At 44.6% G+C, this 17,732-nt stretch overlaps 1 protein-coding gene across 1 annotated transcript in view; it reads right to left on the bottom strand.

Annotated features, from left to right (window-relative positions):
• The window catches only part of GARS1 (glycyl-tRNA synthetase 1), a gene marked incomplete at both ends in the record, with an annotated part of 38,691 nt that extends 36,937 nt beyond the window's left edge, over positions 1 to 1,754 (bottom strand). The window contains one exon of the mRNA XM_084229316.1: positions 1,533 to 1,754. Within this exon, the coding sequence (XP_084085442.1) occupies positions 1,533 to 1,754 (222 nt within the window). The remainder of the gene's footprint in view (positions 1 to 1,532) is intronic.
• Positions 1,755 to 17,732: the final 15,978 nt, after the last annotated feature.

Raw genomic sequence — 17,732 nt, 5'->3', positions numbered from 1 at the left:
AAAGCACACAAAATTAACAACAAAGCCAACATAAACAATACACAAGATAGTAACATCATCAAAATGTTGTTCCATGATCAAAGTTTACTTCAGTTAACCAGTTTCACAGTCCTACTGCAGATGGACAATTTGCACTGCAGTTCCAGGCTAACGTGGCAGAGGGAGGGGTTTGGGTGTATGTTTTTCCAAATTAGATGTATTCTCCCTTCTAAAGTGAAGGATGTGAAAAAAAAATTGAGAGTTATAAAAAAGACAAAGGAACCACACCTAACTTTATATGGGAGAGGGTGGGTGAAATGAGATGGAGAGTAAGAACACACAGCATTCTGAACAAACAAGAAGAAAAAAACTAAGCCCAAAGTAAAATGTAAAAATAAAACACGACTGAATCAGTCAGGCTCAAAGTAGGAACAAGAAGACACTGTAAAAGGACAGAATTTGTTGGATTTGCACAGTTCTGCCCCAATGAATTATTTCGAAGAGAGATGGTTCCTCCCTAGTTAAGTTATTGCATCAGGCACCCGTGCAGGAGAAACCCGTTTGGTGTTTACTACTAGGTCAGGGATCTCCCGGGTTCTCTTGCAAGCTTTTGGTTTTAACTGGATGTGAGATTCATTTGAAAGAAAATTATTTCCTTGTCCCTTCTTAATTCTGATATCCATACAGTGCCCTAGGAAAAGGCGGCCTGGATTAAACCACGGAGCCCTTTAATCCATGAAATCTCCTCCCTTCCAGAAAAATCATATTTCAAAATGTTCCACACTAAGGATGACTAATTTCACCGAGTAACTCAGCAACATTAACAGGATCCCAGGTTTACGAACTGAAAGCTCCCTCACTCCAAGTGGTCCTTTTCGAAATCTCGAAGAGATGACAAGCGCGAAGGACGATGAACTCACATCATTATTAGAAGAAAAAGTTGAACACCTCCCCACATGTCAACTATCTCTATTTTCTCAGCCGATCATTCGGCTAAGCAAGCAGTGAATAAAGGAAGATGTAAAGAAAGAAACACTATTTAAAGCATCCTGAAGATTTCTAAAAAAGAGTATAGCCATCAGAAGAGCGAAATGGTTTGCTTTGGCTCATAATGGACCGGGGGCGGGAGGGGAGGCGGGAGGAAAATTAGGAACCTCACCACCCAGGGTGCACAAAGCACACAGCAGAAACTGGAAAACTGAAGCTGAGGTCATTGGGTTAGGACAGGAGGAGAACCAAAGTGTCAGGGATTGCAGCCCCAACAGAGAGAAGCTCGAGCAGTAGTAACAAGGACTGGGAAAGAATAGATGGCGAGGGGATCCGAGGGGGTTACCCAAGGAGAGCGGAGGACGGAGATGGTGGCCACCGCACCCGGGCACTTGCATCCAAAGTGGGGGAGGCGAGGAAGATGCCAAGAAACCAAGAGCTCCCAGAGGAGGAAGGGAGAGGAGTAACCGGCAAGGTGGGCAGGTGCCGGGAGAGGAGCGGGGATGACCAGGGATGCCCAGCGGGAGCAGAACCGAGGGTCGGGGGGAGGCTCAAAATGCCGGTACCTGCTGGCGCACGGCTAGCCTGAGAGGTGCCAGCACCTCCTCAGCCCCGGCGCCGTCCATGCTGCTCCCGGCGGCGGCGGCGGGCACAGAGGTCGGGACGCGGGCGGGCGTGCTGAGGGGCCGGCGGGGCGGGATCGGAGGCCGGGCGGGGAGTCGGGGCGGCAGCAGCAGCAGCACAGCGGCGCGGGCGGCTCTAAGCAGCGCCGGGCGCGGAGAGGGCATGAGCCGGCGGCCCTGGGCGGTCGGGAGGGGGCGGCGGCGGAAGCGGCGCGCGCGGCCAGGCCCCGAACATGATGAAATCGCCGCGTAAACGCCGCGGCGCGCGCGCAGCCGCACATTCCCCACCCGCCGACGGGGCGTGCGATTGCCGCCGGCAGATTCGACACGAAACCGCGGAAGGGCCCGCCGTCTTTAAGAACCCATGGGGGGGGGGGGTTGCACCACCTTGGGCGTCGGGGAGGGCTGCGTGGTCTCAAGTAGCACCCCGGCGAATAGATTTGCGCAAAGGTGCCTCAGGCCAACCCAATAGGGTAGATATTTGAGGATGCAGTTTCTTCCGAGACACGCAGATGAGACGCACATGGACCTCTGCAAGGTGTGGGCTTCTATTCTGGCTCTGACACGTGGGCTGACCTACTGTACTGCCCTTCTATTTCTGTTTCTTCGTTCCCTGGGCCAGAAAACATCAGGGTCATAAAACATCAACTCAGAAAGGGACTTCGACTAAATGTTACTGAAATGCAGATGACAGCAGATAAGGAAACTGCAGATAAGGAAACAAGTTAAGAGAGAGGTTAATGATTTGCCCAACTTCACACATCCATGCATTGCCAATTTCAAGACCAAAGTTGGGGAAGAGGAGGAATGAGGGACTTTCTGGAGGTCAGCTCTGACGAGCCCTTACAGCGTGGGCAGGATTTGAACCAGCAGAGATGAGAAAAGGCAGGACACCGCCAGGAGTGGAGAGGAGCAGCCCAGTGCTCAGGGATGCGTGGCCTTGCTCCTTGTGGTTGGGCCCCAGGTGTGGATCTTCCGGAAATGTGTTCTTCCATCCCTTCTGCCCCCATGGGGGATTGACTGGAAAGCTGGATTCCTGTTCCAGAGAGGGGTTGAAAAATTAAAGATGTGTTGGTTTTAGAAGCAGCATTGCGTACCCCCACCAGAATGCCTATAATGAAAATGAAGGAAAATGCCAAATGATGCTTTGGGACTCTCCCCAGCTGCTGAGAGAAGTGTCAATTGGTGCAGCCACTTGGAGGACTGTTTGGCAGATCTACCGAAGCCAAGCAAACACAGCTTGGCTGTCACCAATGCTCCACCCCAGGAGTATACACCAGACTCATCAGAATGGAATTGCCTTTCTAGTAGTATGAAAGTCCCTATTGGCTTTCTGTTCCAATTTATGGTTCATAACATGGAGTCACAATTTAGCATAAACAGGATGAGTTCCCCCTAAACTTTTCTGCACTATCAAACAATTTGTATTTTTAAAGCATTTGTTTGACATACAAATCATAATTTTATGTGACTTTATTTTAATACATTTGTATCTTAATATCTTAAGTGTGGAAAACCAATTTTTGCATATACTTTTACTTACATTTCTATCAAAACACTCAAATTCTGTGTACTTTCAATACAATTATGTATTTTTAATTCTTTAGCTCAATCATGTCACATCCATTTGGGGGCTAGACTGGCAATATGAAAATAAGCTCATTAATAAATAACTGTTGGGACAGTCCTATCACTAGTCTCCATTCTTTTCCACATCCAGTGCTGCCTCAGTTATTATTTCTAAAAGGCTATTATTTTGATGAGAGTAACTAAGCTACTCCTAAATTTCTGACCTACAGAAACTGGGAGATAACAAATGCTTATTGTTTCCTAAGCCACTAAATTTTGGAGTAATTTGTCACACAACAATAGATACCTAATACAAGATATTTCCCTAAACTGGGTGTACAATCCCTTTTCTTCAGAATTACATCATCAAACTCTGGCCCTTCAGGAACCTTTTAGGACCTTCAAAGTGAGTGTCACAGCAGTAAGAGCAGTACATTATTCCCTGAATCTTCTTACCAGAGTCATACACTGGTTATATAGCCATTCAACAAACTTTTACTCCTTTGCCTAAGAAACAGAGAACTTGACTTTCTGGGTCATCTTTCTTTAGGTGCAAGCAGCCATAGTGGGAGACAAAGGAGGAAGGTACTCTGAAGAAAGTTGTAAATGCAGGGTGACTGAACCTCGCCTGTGAGTCAACTAGCTTCTTTAATTCTTTCTCACTATTCTTTTTAGCCTCTGAACCATTAACAATTTCCAGTCTCCCTTACAAATATTTGTTTTAGCCACTGTCTTCCCAGAACAAGGAGGCACGTTCCCTTGAATCCTGAGATAATATTAATCTTGAGTGATCACTGATAATTTATTATAAGATTAATTTGTTTTATTTTACTAGTGTAGAAGCATTAGGAGAAGGAGAAATGCTTCCTTTCCCTCCTTGATTCCCAGAGCAAAGTTAAAGAAAGATTTTAAAACTTCTAAGACAGTTAAATACAGGGCTGGGGGGACTATGGCCAGTCAGGACCTTGGAAAGTGATAAGAGGAAGGAGCTGGAGCGGCCAAGGAACCCAGAAGAAATGGAAACCAGCAACTAATCCCAAATAGTATCTTCCTGCATTGTTCCTAACACTAAATCCAAGTGTTGGGAGTCCCAGCATTTAAAGGGACTCCTGTGTTCCAGTTTGTCACACAATCATTAAAGGACTTCTTGCCACTTGAACAGTGAATGTTACCGTAGTGAAGTAGTATCCTTCCTGAATCTTCTGAACTACATGAAGCCCTGACACCTGTCACTTAGTCATTCAATAAATATTTACCTAGCACCTACCATGTGCCAGGCATTTTTCTAATAGGAATAACAAGGAACAAAACAGACAAACATCTTATTCACTATAGTTATAGATTTGGGGCTAGACTGGCAATATGAAAATAAGTTCATTAATAAATAATAGTATCATCTAGTGATAAAGGCACTAAAGATAATAGAGCAGAGAAATTTGACAGAGTATATTGGGGGAATAGGTTGGTATTTAGATAGGTGGCCAGGCAAAGGGCCCTAAATAGGAAACTGGTTGGTCTATGTAAAAAACTGTAAGAAAATTCATGTGTCTGGAATGTTGTGAGTGAAGAAGAAAGAGATATGAAATACTATTAGAGAGGAAAGCTGAAACCAGATTATATAAATTTTACACACTATGCTTTAAAAAAAATTTACTTTTAGTGCAATGGGAAGTCACTGGAGCATTTTAAGCAGGAAAGTAAATGTCTGATGTCTGTTTGTTTTTTTTTTTAAAGATTTTTATTTTTATACAAGAGCTGGGGTACAGGCCAAAGGTGCGGGAAGATGAGAGGTTTCCCAAAGACAGAGCGGGGAGCAGAACAGACAGACGACAGAAACACACTGCTGAGGGGAGCAGTGGGCGTGACAGGAGAGGCTGCCACACCATGTGGGATTCTCACCAACCGGCAGGGATCGCACTGCAGAGGCTGCGGACAGCTTCACAGCACAGCGCTCAACCCGCTGCACCACCAGGGAGGCCCCTGATATCTGTTTTAAGATGATCTTTTTGTCTGCTTATAGATATTAGGCTGGCATAAGAGAAAATTAGCAGTGGGGAGATTTTTATTCATTAATTATTAATATTTTAATATGAAATCAAATGTTACATATTATAATAAATAGAGAAGGTTATTGTAGCAACCTATTAGATTGCCTCAGTCACAGCAGTAACAGTGACAGGGGTTATATTCAGGAAATAATTTTAAAGTAAATTGAACATGCCAATGAATTAGTTGAGGAAGAAAGATTCAGGAAAAGAAAATTATGAAGATTAATTCATAAATATTGATAGCCTAAACAAATGGGTAGATAGTGGTATCATTTCCTGATTTGGAGAAAACAGAGAGAGGAGCAGAGTGTCTGCATTCCAAAATAAGATATAGATTAGACCTGAGGAAGAACGTGGCAATGGAGGGCAAGAGAAGAAGATGGATAAAGAGGCAGATGCTACATAAAATTAAAGGACTTCTCTTCTGTTGGTGATTTGTGAAGCAGGAGGTAAAGTCATCTCTTGGAATCTAGAATTAATAGAGCACTGAAGATGATAGCAACACTGATTCCACATCTACCAAACTTAGACGCAAGTTTATCTGTGGTGCCAGAAACATTTTTGTGGCTACCATATGGCCCAAGAACATACCACAGAGGTGAAAGAATTTACCAGACACTAATGACACAAGTTATGAAGGGCAAAGGGAGGTCTTGGTTCAGCCTCCCCATGCCATCATCAGGCCAATCTTGTGAGAGTAAACTCCACTGGCAGGAATGTCCCCTCCTGAGCTTGCACTCCACATCTGCCTCATGGAAGAAGAGAGCCTTTCCTGCACATTGTTAATCTCTCAGAGCAGCTGTCTTCTTCCAAAATGGAGCCATTTGCAATGTGGCTGTACTGGGATACCTGTATTCTGATCTCATGCGAGGCATCTGTCTTCCCCATTTACCATTTTAAATAAAAAAAAAAATTCTCATAATCCCACTTCCTTTTTGGGTCCTGAGTTTCTGGAAGCCCAGTGCTACCTTGAGGGTGGGTTCTGCCTAGTGAAATAGATTTTCCAATCCTGAGGCACACTGCCTCCCTCAATTGCCCCTCCTGTGAACTTCTTTGGGCCTGCTTTGACTGGAGATTTCACCTGGAATTGTTCATTTATTGCAACGAAGGAATTGTCCTCAGCAGATCGCGGTACAGAAGATACTCTTTTCCAGCTGCAGCTTCTGACTCAGGAGCTGAAGGGATCCTCCTCTACCTCTTGCTCCTCAAGGCATTGATTTTTCTCATCCCTGAGATGCTAGGGGCCTAGGGAGGCCTTTCTGTCACATATACTCTTTCTGCAGGGGATGTGGGGAAGGCAAGCCTGGAGCACTTCTGGTGCTCTTTCCCCTCTGCCATTATCTTTCTCCCCTCCAGAAATTTCCAACAGTTTAACCCACTCCTTAACTTGGTCCTATTACTTTTTTACTACAAGTGCACCACTCTAAATGCCACCCTTTCTTTTACTTGTTCCTTTGCTTTCTGGTGTATACATTAATTTTGTTCACATCCCCCTATAGAATTATCCTGTGGGATCTTCCATAGTGAAGTCTATGAAATTAATGAGTTCTGGGTTTACCCAGAGGATCTTTTGTTTAAACAAGTTTGCCCATCTTCTCACCTGCACTAGAAGAGCCCAACCAGAGTTAGGTAGCTAGAACACCACAAGTTAGGTAGTTACAACATAGTTAGACTGGACCCTTCAAGATGCCAAGACAGGACTAAATATGCAAGGATTATTTTAGGGGAAATGCCTAAGTAAAAGAACAGGGAAGAAGCCAGAAAGGACAGGAGACACACCAGCCTATGATGCAAGGTTGACCCTGAGTAAAAGAGAGGGAGAGACAGGTGACTGAACTGTCCTGGGCTGCTACACAGTCTAAGGAAGCTTCAGCAAAGCCATTGGGGAGTCCTGGAACCAAAGTGGATACTATGCAAGTACTTGAAGGAATGATTTACCTTAGCAAGCTGATGGCTCTTCCTATGGCAAGAAGCAGCTTGTGGGAGGTGTGTTTTGACAAAATCTGTTATGGGTGTTGTAGCTGGGGTGCTCAGTAATGCTTGCTGTAGTGGTAGGTCTAAAAGATCACTTCTGGTGGTACCACACAGCCCATCAGATCAACATCTAATCTGGGTTTGGACTTTGTGTTTTTCCTTGTTCTTCTGGATTCTCTGAGTTCTGGCTAATAGAATATGATTGAATTTGCTATACACTACTTGCCAGCCTGGCCTGTAAGAACTCCTGTGTGCCAGCCTCCATGCTCTTCCTTTTTTCTGCTGGCTGCATGTCAATGTTCATAGGTTAATAATGGCAAGGCCTGGTCCCTGAGTGACTATGTGAAGCAGAGCCCATTCCCTGCCCCTTTCTGATAAGCTCTTTGAACCGTTGATACAAGGAAAAAGTGAGTAACAATTGCATTTGAGCAATTACAGTTGACCCTTAAACACAGATTTGAACTCTCGTCTGCTGGTTTGTAGATTTTCTTATAAACAGATGGCATATACTTATAATATTGATAAATACTCTATAATTACTATCATACTATATATCTTCTCAGTAACATTCTTTCCTCTAACTTACTTTATCATAAAAATTCAGTATATAACACATAAAACATACAGAATCTGTGTTAAACAACTTTGTATTATCAGTAAAACTACTGACCCACAGCAAGTTAGTAGCTAAGTTTTGGGTGATTCAAAAGTTATGTGCAGATTTTTGACTATGCAGGGGTTGGTGCCTCGAACATCCATGTTGTTCAAGGGTCAGCTGTATACATTTTGGTCTATCTATTAGATAGTTAGCTTGCCCTAAGTATTACCCTACTATTGAGCATGTATGAGAAAGAAAGTAAGGGTATCTGGGACACAGAAAAAGGATGAAAGGACAAAAAATAGCTTTTGATTTACAAAAGTTCTTTTTATACATGGATTTTTAGGTGTGTGGAGTTAGATAAACTAGAGTCATCACAAGGGCTGATGGGAAGTTTTTCAAAATATGTGCATGGTCCTGGTATACTCCTCTGGGTCAGCATTTCACCAGCTTTTTTTTTTTTTAAGAATTATTTATTTATGCAAACAAGAGCTGGGGTACAGGCCAGAGATGCGGGGGGTGAGAGGACTCACCAGAGACCGAGTGGGGAGCAGAACAGGCAGAATGACTGAAATACACTGCTGAGGGGAGCAGCGGGCGAGCCAGGAGAGGTCTGCTGCGCCATATGGGTTGCTCCCTTGCTGGCCAGGGATCGAACTCGTGCTGCAAAGGCTGTGGATTTCTTCACAGTGCGTTGCTCAACCCCCTGTGCCACCAGGGAGACCCTTCACCAGCTTTCTGATCCCGCTACCTGAAATACCATATCCACCCCTTTTCCTTTGCCTTCTCCTTCTCCTGCCCCTTCTCCTCCAAGGTGAGGCATGTACAGACTTCCCAGGATCGCTGTCCTGGTCTCCTTCCAGTTTAGGCATCCAGAATCCTAAGGGATACTTCCCCAGGGCTTGGTGTGAGTGGAGCCGCTCATGTCCAGTCTGGTGCCTCCTCCAATTCTGTTTGATTTTAGACAAGGCCTTTCCCCTCTCTGGCCTCAGTCTTCCAATCAATAAGGGGACTAGACCTGTTGACCTCTGGTCCCTTCCTTCTCTTACCATGGGTCTGTGAACTTGTAACTTAAGCAAATAAAATCCCTAAGAAGTGGACGGAGTAGATTTCTCTCTGTCCAGCAGAGGGGAGCAGCTCCCCACAAACCAGCACCAGAGAAAGTGTTAAGATGGGTGTGTGCAGACCTGGCTGGTCTTCAGGAGCCTTCCACAGAGAAAAGTAGCTTCTTACCCAAAGTTTCCATCATACGAGATCCCACCCTCAAAGAGTGAGCACAGGGAGGCCTTCTTGTTCCTTCTCAGCTCTGACCTAAGGTATTTCAGTCTCCCTATACCTCTCCTGCAGAGAGAGAATGGATGAGTCACGAAATAATAGTGGGGCTCTGCTTTGCCACTTTGGTAGAAGGAGGAAGCTTGTGCGAGCTAGGAAGACAAGACAGGCAAATACGAAAGGCTCACCAAAGCTAAGTGTTACTCCTATGTTGATATGTCTCCAGCTACCTGGGACCTCAGACCCCTGGTTGTGAAATGGGACAAATGTGGAAATAAAGGAAATAGCCCTGTTAGTGGGTCCTCACTTACAAGTGTAAGAATGTAGAACACATAGAGAAAAATAAAAAGGATTTATTTACATAGAAAAGAAATGTATAGGCCATCCCATAGCCAGATGCAGTCTGTCCTACCTGCAGATGGAGTCAGCTGAGCAGAGACCAGGATGCACTCCAAAGTCAGCCTAAAAAGAAACCTGGCCAGTGTGTGTTCAGTCAATCTGGTCACTCAGCTCTGTCCCTAATTTGCTAATGCTGCCCACCCACTCCTGTTCAGGAAGTCAGGCTCCTGGTGTTCGGGGAGTTGAAATGCTTAGCTCCTGAGATCTCAGTCAGTTCTGATATGGGGGTGGAGTCTGGAAACACACCAAGGGATGTGTTTAAGCTCCCTGCCACCCCCGCCCCCCCCCACAGACACACACGGTGATTCAGAGTTTTGCTTGGACTGTCAATCCAATATGACTGTGTCCTTATAAGAAGAGAGAAATCTGGACAAAGATTGTTGCTGCTGTTGGTTGTAATTTTGAATTTGTGTGACTCTACCTGGGCCACTCCTACTAATGCCTCATCTGGCCTCTGTGGGCATTAAGTTGTGATTCCTGTTCTACATTTTCCTGGGGGCTGGGAAAAGGAACCCCTTAGTCTCCACCCATACTCCTCTCAGGATGGATTTCCTGTCCACTGGACAACTCTCACTCACAGATGGTCTTCATGTTGTACAAAAGTCTGTCCCTCTACAGCTTCATTCCACTAGTCCTTGCTCTGTATTCTAGGACTATATGGAAACCTCTGTTACCTCTGCTTTTAGATGTTACTACACTGGAGTCTTATCCCCCTTATGGTCACCTCACCTGGATACATTTCAATTGTTAATCTTCCCCTGTGATTAGGGATCAAGAGTGGACATAATAAAGCTGGTGTATATTCTCATCAGAGTCAAGGGCATAAGAGTATCACCTCCCTGGTTCTGAGCTCTATACCTTTGATGATACAACCTGAGGCACTCTGAAATGTTGTGACCATTGTGACTTCAGGAGAGAAATGAGAAATGACAACTTATTTGATCATAAGGAAACACTTCAAAGGGTGCAGGGGTATGATATGAGGATGATAAACTATTCAGCTGGAGAAAAGAATGGAACCCACCCAGAGGCTGAAGTCAGAATTCTTGATTCTATAACTTATACTTCCCTTTCCTTTACCCACCAAATACAGTTCCTACCTATTTTATCTCCAAGTCTCTAAAAATCTCTCTAAAATTTCCTTTCCCTACTACCTCCATCAAATTTTACCTGTACCCCTGTAATAATTTTTCCTGTCTTCAGACTGGCTCCTTCAGACAGTCATTTCTCTTATTTGCTACAATCCTTGCTACACTCACAATTTGGAAACATCATCATATGATCACAAACACATACATGCACACACACAAACACACAAACTATACTCATGACTTCCCATATCCTTTGGCATAAAGTATAGTTTCACCATTACCTAAATTTCCATTTCAGTCTATCCAGCCCCCATGGCTTCTGTGATCCAATCTTACTGAACAACAGGAATTGTACTCTTTGTCTTTGGCTTCTGTACATATTTATACTTTCTACTGAAGTATTTGATCTCCTTCTGCACTTTATGTCCCTCCACCACATCCCTATTCTCCTCAGAACTTCCCACCTGGCTCCTGCCTTGTATCAGAGTGAGTTCTTGGTTACAAACAAATCACAAGCCATCTACCGGAGGAGCATCAGGGAGACTCACTGAGTCACCAGGAACCTGGGGTCCAGGCTCAAGAATGTGCAGAACCAAGGCAGCTCTGAATGGCCAAGGAGCAGGGAATCATGTATTAACTAGGAATTGCCTTTCACTGCAATAGCTACATGATAGAGTGATGTAACCACACAGCACTCAAATTCCCTCTCAACTAAAAAGAGGCTGAAGGTGAGAAGAGGGAAGGCACAAGGCTTAAGGAGTTCTGTGAGCTTCTCCTGGCTTTCCTTTCGGGGCTAGCTCAAGATGCTTGATGGAGTGTCATCCATTAGACTTACTTCTCAGGCAGGAAGGATGACGAAGAGGCTATGGGACAGGGCTGGCTTGCCGCCTGCCTCTTCCAAACCCTTGTAAAGCCCCCCTCATCTACTTCTACCAACATCTCATTGACCAGAACTGGGTCATATTGTATCATGGTTAATTTTATCTCACCTCAGCTAGACGACAGCATGCAGATATCTTGTTCAAACGCATCTGGATGTTGCTTTTTTGATGAAACTTTTTAGATGAGATTAATATTTAAATCAGCCTCTGCATGTGGACACACCTCAGTCAGTCAGCCTTAAGTAAAAGGCCCAAAGGCTTTAATTTGGAAACTCCTGTCATTAGGTAGCAGCAGAAAAGAAAATGAGACAGAAAGGACAGTGCAGGAAAGGCGGAAAAAACTGGCATGAAAGCTCAGGGAATTCTAGCGAAAGAGGAGCTCTTTCAATCTTCCGGAACAGAACCGAGGAAGTACTTGGATATTACTCTAGAGTTTACCTGCCTGGGAGAAAAGGATAAAAGATCTGTGTTTGTCTGTCATCTCAGGGCCGGCCTCTCCTTGGCCTGCTTGATTTAGCAGATCCTGCTGGCCAGGTGCCAGTGTGCAGGCAGCTCAGGGTGATTGGCTCCTCCGGAAAACTGTAGCAGATAATCCTCTCTCAAGCTCCATAGCAACCAGATTCCAGTTTCCTGTGACGGGAGGATGGAGAGTGCAGCCCTCCAGGCACTGATCCTTTGGTGTGCAATGCCTCTTTCCAGGCCAGGCCCAAAGCTGAGTGCTTGGATGCAAATGTGCTTAACCCCAAGTCCCTGCTTCAAAGGGAGGCTTCAGGTGGGATAAAGAGACCCACCTGCAAAGTCAACAGCTGATCAATGGTCTGAGGACAGAAATCACCAAATGGGGGGTGGGGGGCAGCCCCTCCTCTTTGGGTCTAAGAAACAGGCCTGAGGGCCTCTCTGAAGAGCTGAACCTGACTTTTGGAAAACTGGTTTCAACTGGTCAAGAGGATGAAGCAGGAGAGCTGTGGCACCTTTGGGACTGGCTGCGGGCCCCTGGTCTGGTGGTCTTTGCATTTTCAGCTGTAGATGGTCAGCAAAACACTGTTTTGAAGACAAGACACTGTTTTGCATTAAGGACCTTAAGGGCCCAGCCAGTTTGAGTGATGGAGTTGCTATATTTCTAGCGCTAGAAAGCACCTGGGACTTCATAGGGGCTTAATAAATCCATGAACTTTAGGTGCTTTGTCAATTTTTTTTTTAAAGATTTATTCATTTATGCATGCATGCAAGAGCTGGGGTGCAGGCCAGAGGTGTGTGGGGGTGAGAGGATTCACCAGAGACAGAGTGGGGAACAGAACAGGCAGATAGACTGAAACACACTGCTGAAGGGAGCAGCGGGCGAGCCAGGAGAGGTCCACTGTGCCACGTGGGTTGCTCCCTAGCTGACTGGGGAATCGAACTCATGCTGCAGAGGCTGCAGACAGCTTCATAGGTTGCGTCTCAACCCCTGCACCACCAGGGAGGCCCCTGTTTTGCTGATCTAAATCTTTTAAACTCATTTCCATTTCATCTTGCTGAGTTTTTGTCATACCTGCCCTCTATGTCCTTACAATATTTTCAACAAAGTCTTACTGGAGCTGTAACAGGGTGGTCCCCAGGGAAGGGGGAAGTGCCACGTTTCCTGCCCCACCCAAGGGAGGGTGGAGCTGAGCAGAGAGAGAAGAATCTGCAGAGGAGACTGAGGAAGGAAAGAAGCAGGATGGAGAGTCAGATGGAGCCCTGGAGGAGGCACAGGGAGCAGAGAGACACATGAAGAAACTGAGCTTGCCTTTTGGTTGTGGGCTGGGTGACACAGATGTGGGTGAGACCAGTGGGGAGGTGACAGTGGCGGTTATTGTCTTGATTTTGCTCTTATCCTTGCAGACTTGTCTGGTTGTTTCTGATCCTTTTCTGTGGGTCCCCACTGGAAGATGCTTCAGACTTGTGGCAGGCTTTGGGGCCTTGTTCTGGGCCAATCCTGCTTGGGTGGACTTTAACCCACAAGGTGACAGGCAACTTTGGGTACTTGATTTAGAAACTATATTCTTTGCCTTTCCTGTATTGTTTCCTAATTGTGTTAAAGTTCCTTCCCATTAAAGTCTCATATGTTTTGTGTTGATACAGAAGATGGCAGAAACTATTTAGAGCAGGCAGGTTTGCAGGGTCTGGGCTGCCCCTCTCCCTGCCCCGTAACAGAGCTAATTTCTATTTTCCTTTCCTTTCTTTCCTTTTTCTACCTTTTTTTCTGAGTTCATGTTTTACCTCTTGATGTCTTACCATCTTTTCTCTGTACTCTTTCTTCCCAGTGGCAATCATTTTACTTTTTTTCCCATTATGTTTATTGAGATAAGATTGGTTTACATTACTGGTTTTGTTTTAGCTTAAAACCTCTATAAGGTATGTTTTCATCCTATGCTCACCACCAAAACCCCAATAATCCATTACCTTGCTTCTTGGGGGTCCCTCCCTCCTCCACACTCACCCTCACCCTCTGCGTCTGGTTGCTTCAGTTTTGCAGTCAGATGTCAAGGGTTTGTTTTTGGTTTGGTTTTTCTCTGAATTCCTCATATAAGTAAGAGGATCCAGTGTTTATCTTTCTCCTTCTAACTTATCTCACTTAGCTTTATCCTCTTCAGTTCGGAACATGTTGTCACAAACAGCAAGAGTTCATCTTTTTTTTATAGCTGAGTAGTAGTTGTGTGTGTGTGTGTACATACACGTACATACACATTTTTCCGATCCACTTCTCTGTCCTTGGGCATATAGGTTATTTCCATAACTTGGCTATTATGAATAGGTATGCAGTGATCACAGGAGTACGTCTATCTCAAATAAGTTTTTTTGTATTCTTTGGGTAGGTACCTAGAAATGGAATGTCTGGCTCATACGGTACACCCATTTTTAATATTTTGAGGAGCTTCAAAATACTTTTTTTTCCATAGGGGCTGGACCAGTCTACATTCCCACCAACAGTAGTTTGCGAGAATTCCTTTTTCTCCACATGGTCACCCTGACAATGAATTGGCTATGGCTTTTGTTTGCCTCACAGCAGCATTTTCCTGGGGAGGACTCTGTGGCTGTGCTTTGCTTTTCCTATCCCTTTCCTATTCAGGAGCTCCTTTACAGCTTCTTTTTTGATGACTCATCTTTGAAGGAGTGGCATTTTTCCTGGACCAACTCTTTGCTGTAACGTCATGCAGGAGGGGTTGGAGCAATGTTCCCAATTAGCTGGAATTTTCCTTGTAATGTAAGTTTGGTCTGCCTTTACTTCTCAGCTTAAGCATGTCTGGGCACGTTCGGCCATCCAGAGGTATTGGCCTCTGTAAAGGTGATTTGCACAATATTATTTTTGATTATTTATTGCCGGGGACCCGCCTCCGGCAAAATGTCATGTCAGGGGTTCCTCAAAGGATGAGACGGCCTAGGCGACCTGTAAGGAGCTGAAACTTAGGGGCTGAGGGGAAGGGGATAAGGTACTGGATGAGGTGCAAGTATCTTTTGCTGAGAGACTCAGCAGGTCTTTATTTATTCATTTTTAGTAAGCAGAAAAATTACATCATCATGTGCAAAGCAGAAACAGTGTGTTTTATTCCCATGGACTACTGGCTCGTATGGGTCTTAGCTAGATGGTAGCCTTCAAGGTTAATAGATAAAAAACCAAACCTAACACTAAAACTTATTATTTCAGCTAGACAATTACCTAAGACAGTTGAAAGCCGCCAGTACATCCCTATCAGCTAAAGCCTAAGCATAGGGCGCAGCGGTTGAGCGCTGGGCTATGAGGCTGCCCTCAGCCTCTGCAGCACCTGTTCATTCCCCGGCTGCAGGCGAGGGTCCCACAAATAAACAAACAAATAAATAAATATTTTTTAAATAAATAAATAAATAAATAAATAAAGCCTAAACCTCAAAAGACTATTCTAAGGCCTCCCCGGTGACGCAGCGGTTGAGCGCTGGGTTGTGAAGCTGCCCGCAGCCTCTGCAGCACCTGTTTGATCCCCGGCTGCTCCCCGGCCACTGGAGGAGGGTCCCACATGGCGTGCAGACCTCTCCTGCCACCTGCTGCTCCCCTTAGCAGTGTACTTCGGTCCTTCTGCCTGCTCTGCTCCCCGCTCTGGCTCTGGTGAATTCTCTAACCCTCCCGCGCTTCTGACTGTACCCAGTGCTTGTATGTATGTATGTATAAATAAATAAATAAATGAATAAATATTTAAAAAAAATAAAAAGACTATTCTATTCATATGGCCTTTAGCTGGAGACCAGCTGCTACTCAGCTATCAGAACTTTTTTCTACCTAGAAACTTCTTAACACAGTTAACTTCATTTAAAAACTTTCCTAAGAAACTTCTAAATAAAAAGGGACTTCTAAAAAAAGCAAAGGAAGGACTTACTATAATAGTTGTGCTGGATTGCTTGTCGGATACGGATACGTACAATAAACTGTCTCCCATTGTCAAGTGGGCCAAATTGTTTAATAACTAATTTTTTAAACAGATAATTTTCTGTGCCATTTATTTGCAGTATACTGATGCATATAATTTATTGCCTAATGTACTTTTTGAGAAATTTTGTCTCTTTATGACCAAGAACAAAAAATGAAGGAATGTTAGATCTTCAGCCCCACGGTGTGAGGCACAAGGAATCTTCAGCCCCACAGTGTGAGGTCCTTTACCTTCGGCCCCATGGTGTGAGGCCCTTTGCCTTCGACCTCACTGTGTGAGGCCCTTTAGCTTCGCTGCTTGCCAGTGTCTTATCTGGCTAGGGCAACAAGGCCCCCTGCAGCAATTTATGTATTTGTTTATGTCCTGTGCCTGGAAATAAAGACAGAGTGTGTACCTCAGCCTCACAAGGAGCAGTTTGAACAGTCTAGAGAAAGGAACTGTAGGCAGCAGCAGACAGAGTATCTCTGCTTCAAGGTCCAGATGTCCAGGGGGAGATACCACAGCATGGCAGAGCAGGGGAGATCTTCTTCCCTCTCCCAGCACAACTGGGGGTTCTGGAGCTTTCCTTTGCCACCATGTCAACTGAAATCTTAGGTTATAAGGAACAGAAACCAGCCTAAACATGTACAAGGAGCCACTTTTCCCCTTTCCTTTCTCCTTCCACATTGTCCTAATGTAACCATCGATGACACAGCCACCCTCACCCCTCTCACCACCTCCACCTGGACCCAAGCTTGTCCTCGAATCTTTGAAGAGCAAGTTAGGAGTCTAAATGTTTGGACATTTTAATCAGAGAAGAAGCTAGAGTGATTGTGGTCTCAAAGGAGGAATTGAATATGTAGATTCAATGGATGGAGCCCGCTTTGGAATTTCCATGTCTCTCCGAGGCCCTGCCTCAGGGTAACTCTATTGTAATCATCTTTAGACTCCTCTTCAGATTCAAATTCCCTGAAAAGAGTGTCTCATGTTGATCAGTAATGTGAGGAAAGAACTAAAATGTATCAGCTGCCAAGGGCTAATGTCATCTTTTTTATTTTGCTTCTATAGAAGGAATGCTGGTGCAGCATCATGCTTGAACCTGTCCTCTCTGGAGATTGCCTAACTAGGTTAATCCACTCAAAGATAAGATCAAAGGAACCAAAGTCACAGCCAACCTTATTCATCAATAGCCCATGTTCTTTACCTAAAAGCCAACCACCCTCTTCACCATGGGTTTCAAATAAAAATATGATAAATCTCTGGATTTATCCTCTTTATATAACCTCTTTATATAATCTAGGTTATCCTCACCCTTGGATCTTTTTAGCTACTAAAAAGATTAGCTCTCAATTCAATAACCCCACCCATATCCCTGCCTGGCATGAGTCATGTGGAACTCAGGTGAAATGCTTTCTGGAAACCTGCCTAAAACCAACTCAACGATTTAAGAGGGATTCTAATGGGGAGAATTTAGAGAGAACTAAATTTGGAGAAGATTCAATTGAAAATTGGACATAGGTTTAAAAAAAGAATTTATAATAAAGAGAAATATGTTTGGTTACACTGAGAAATTAAAACCTGAGCAATTACCATTGAGATTTTGGTATAATCATTTCAGCAAATGAGTATTGACTACCTACTGAGTGTCAAATAATGTACTTAATTTAATTTTTTTAAGATTTTTTTTTTTTAATTTATACAAGGACTGGGGTATAGTTCAGAGGCACAGGAGGGTGAGAGAATTCACCAGAGACAGAGCGGGGAACAGAACAGGCAGATGACCAAAAACACTGCTGAGGGGAGCAGCAGGCGAGACAGGAGAGGTCTGCGGCGCCATGTGGGTATCTCCCTGGCTGGCCGGTAATCGAATCCACACTGCAGAGTCTGTGGACAGCTTCACAGCGCTGTGCT

Source organism: Talpa europaea (genome assembly GCF_964194135.1).
Source record: "Talpa europaea genome assembly, chromosome: 3".
Taxonomy (NCBI): domain Eukaryota; kingdom Metazoa; phylum Chordata; class Mammalia; order Eulipotyphla; family Talpidae; genus Talpa; species Talpa europaea.
The sequence above is the reverse complement of the archived record's forward strand: the minus strand, read 5'-3'. Positions and strand labels throughout refer to the sequence as shown.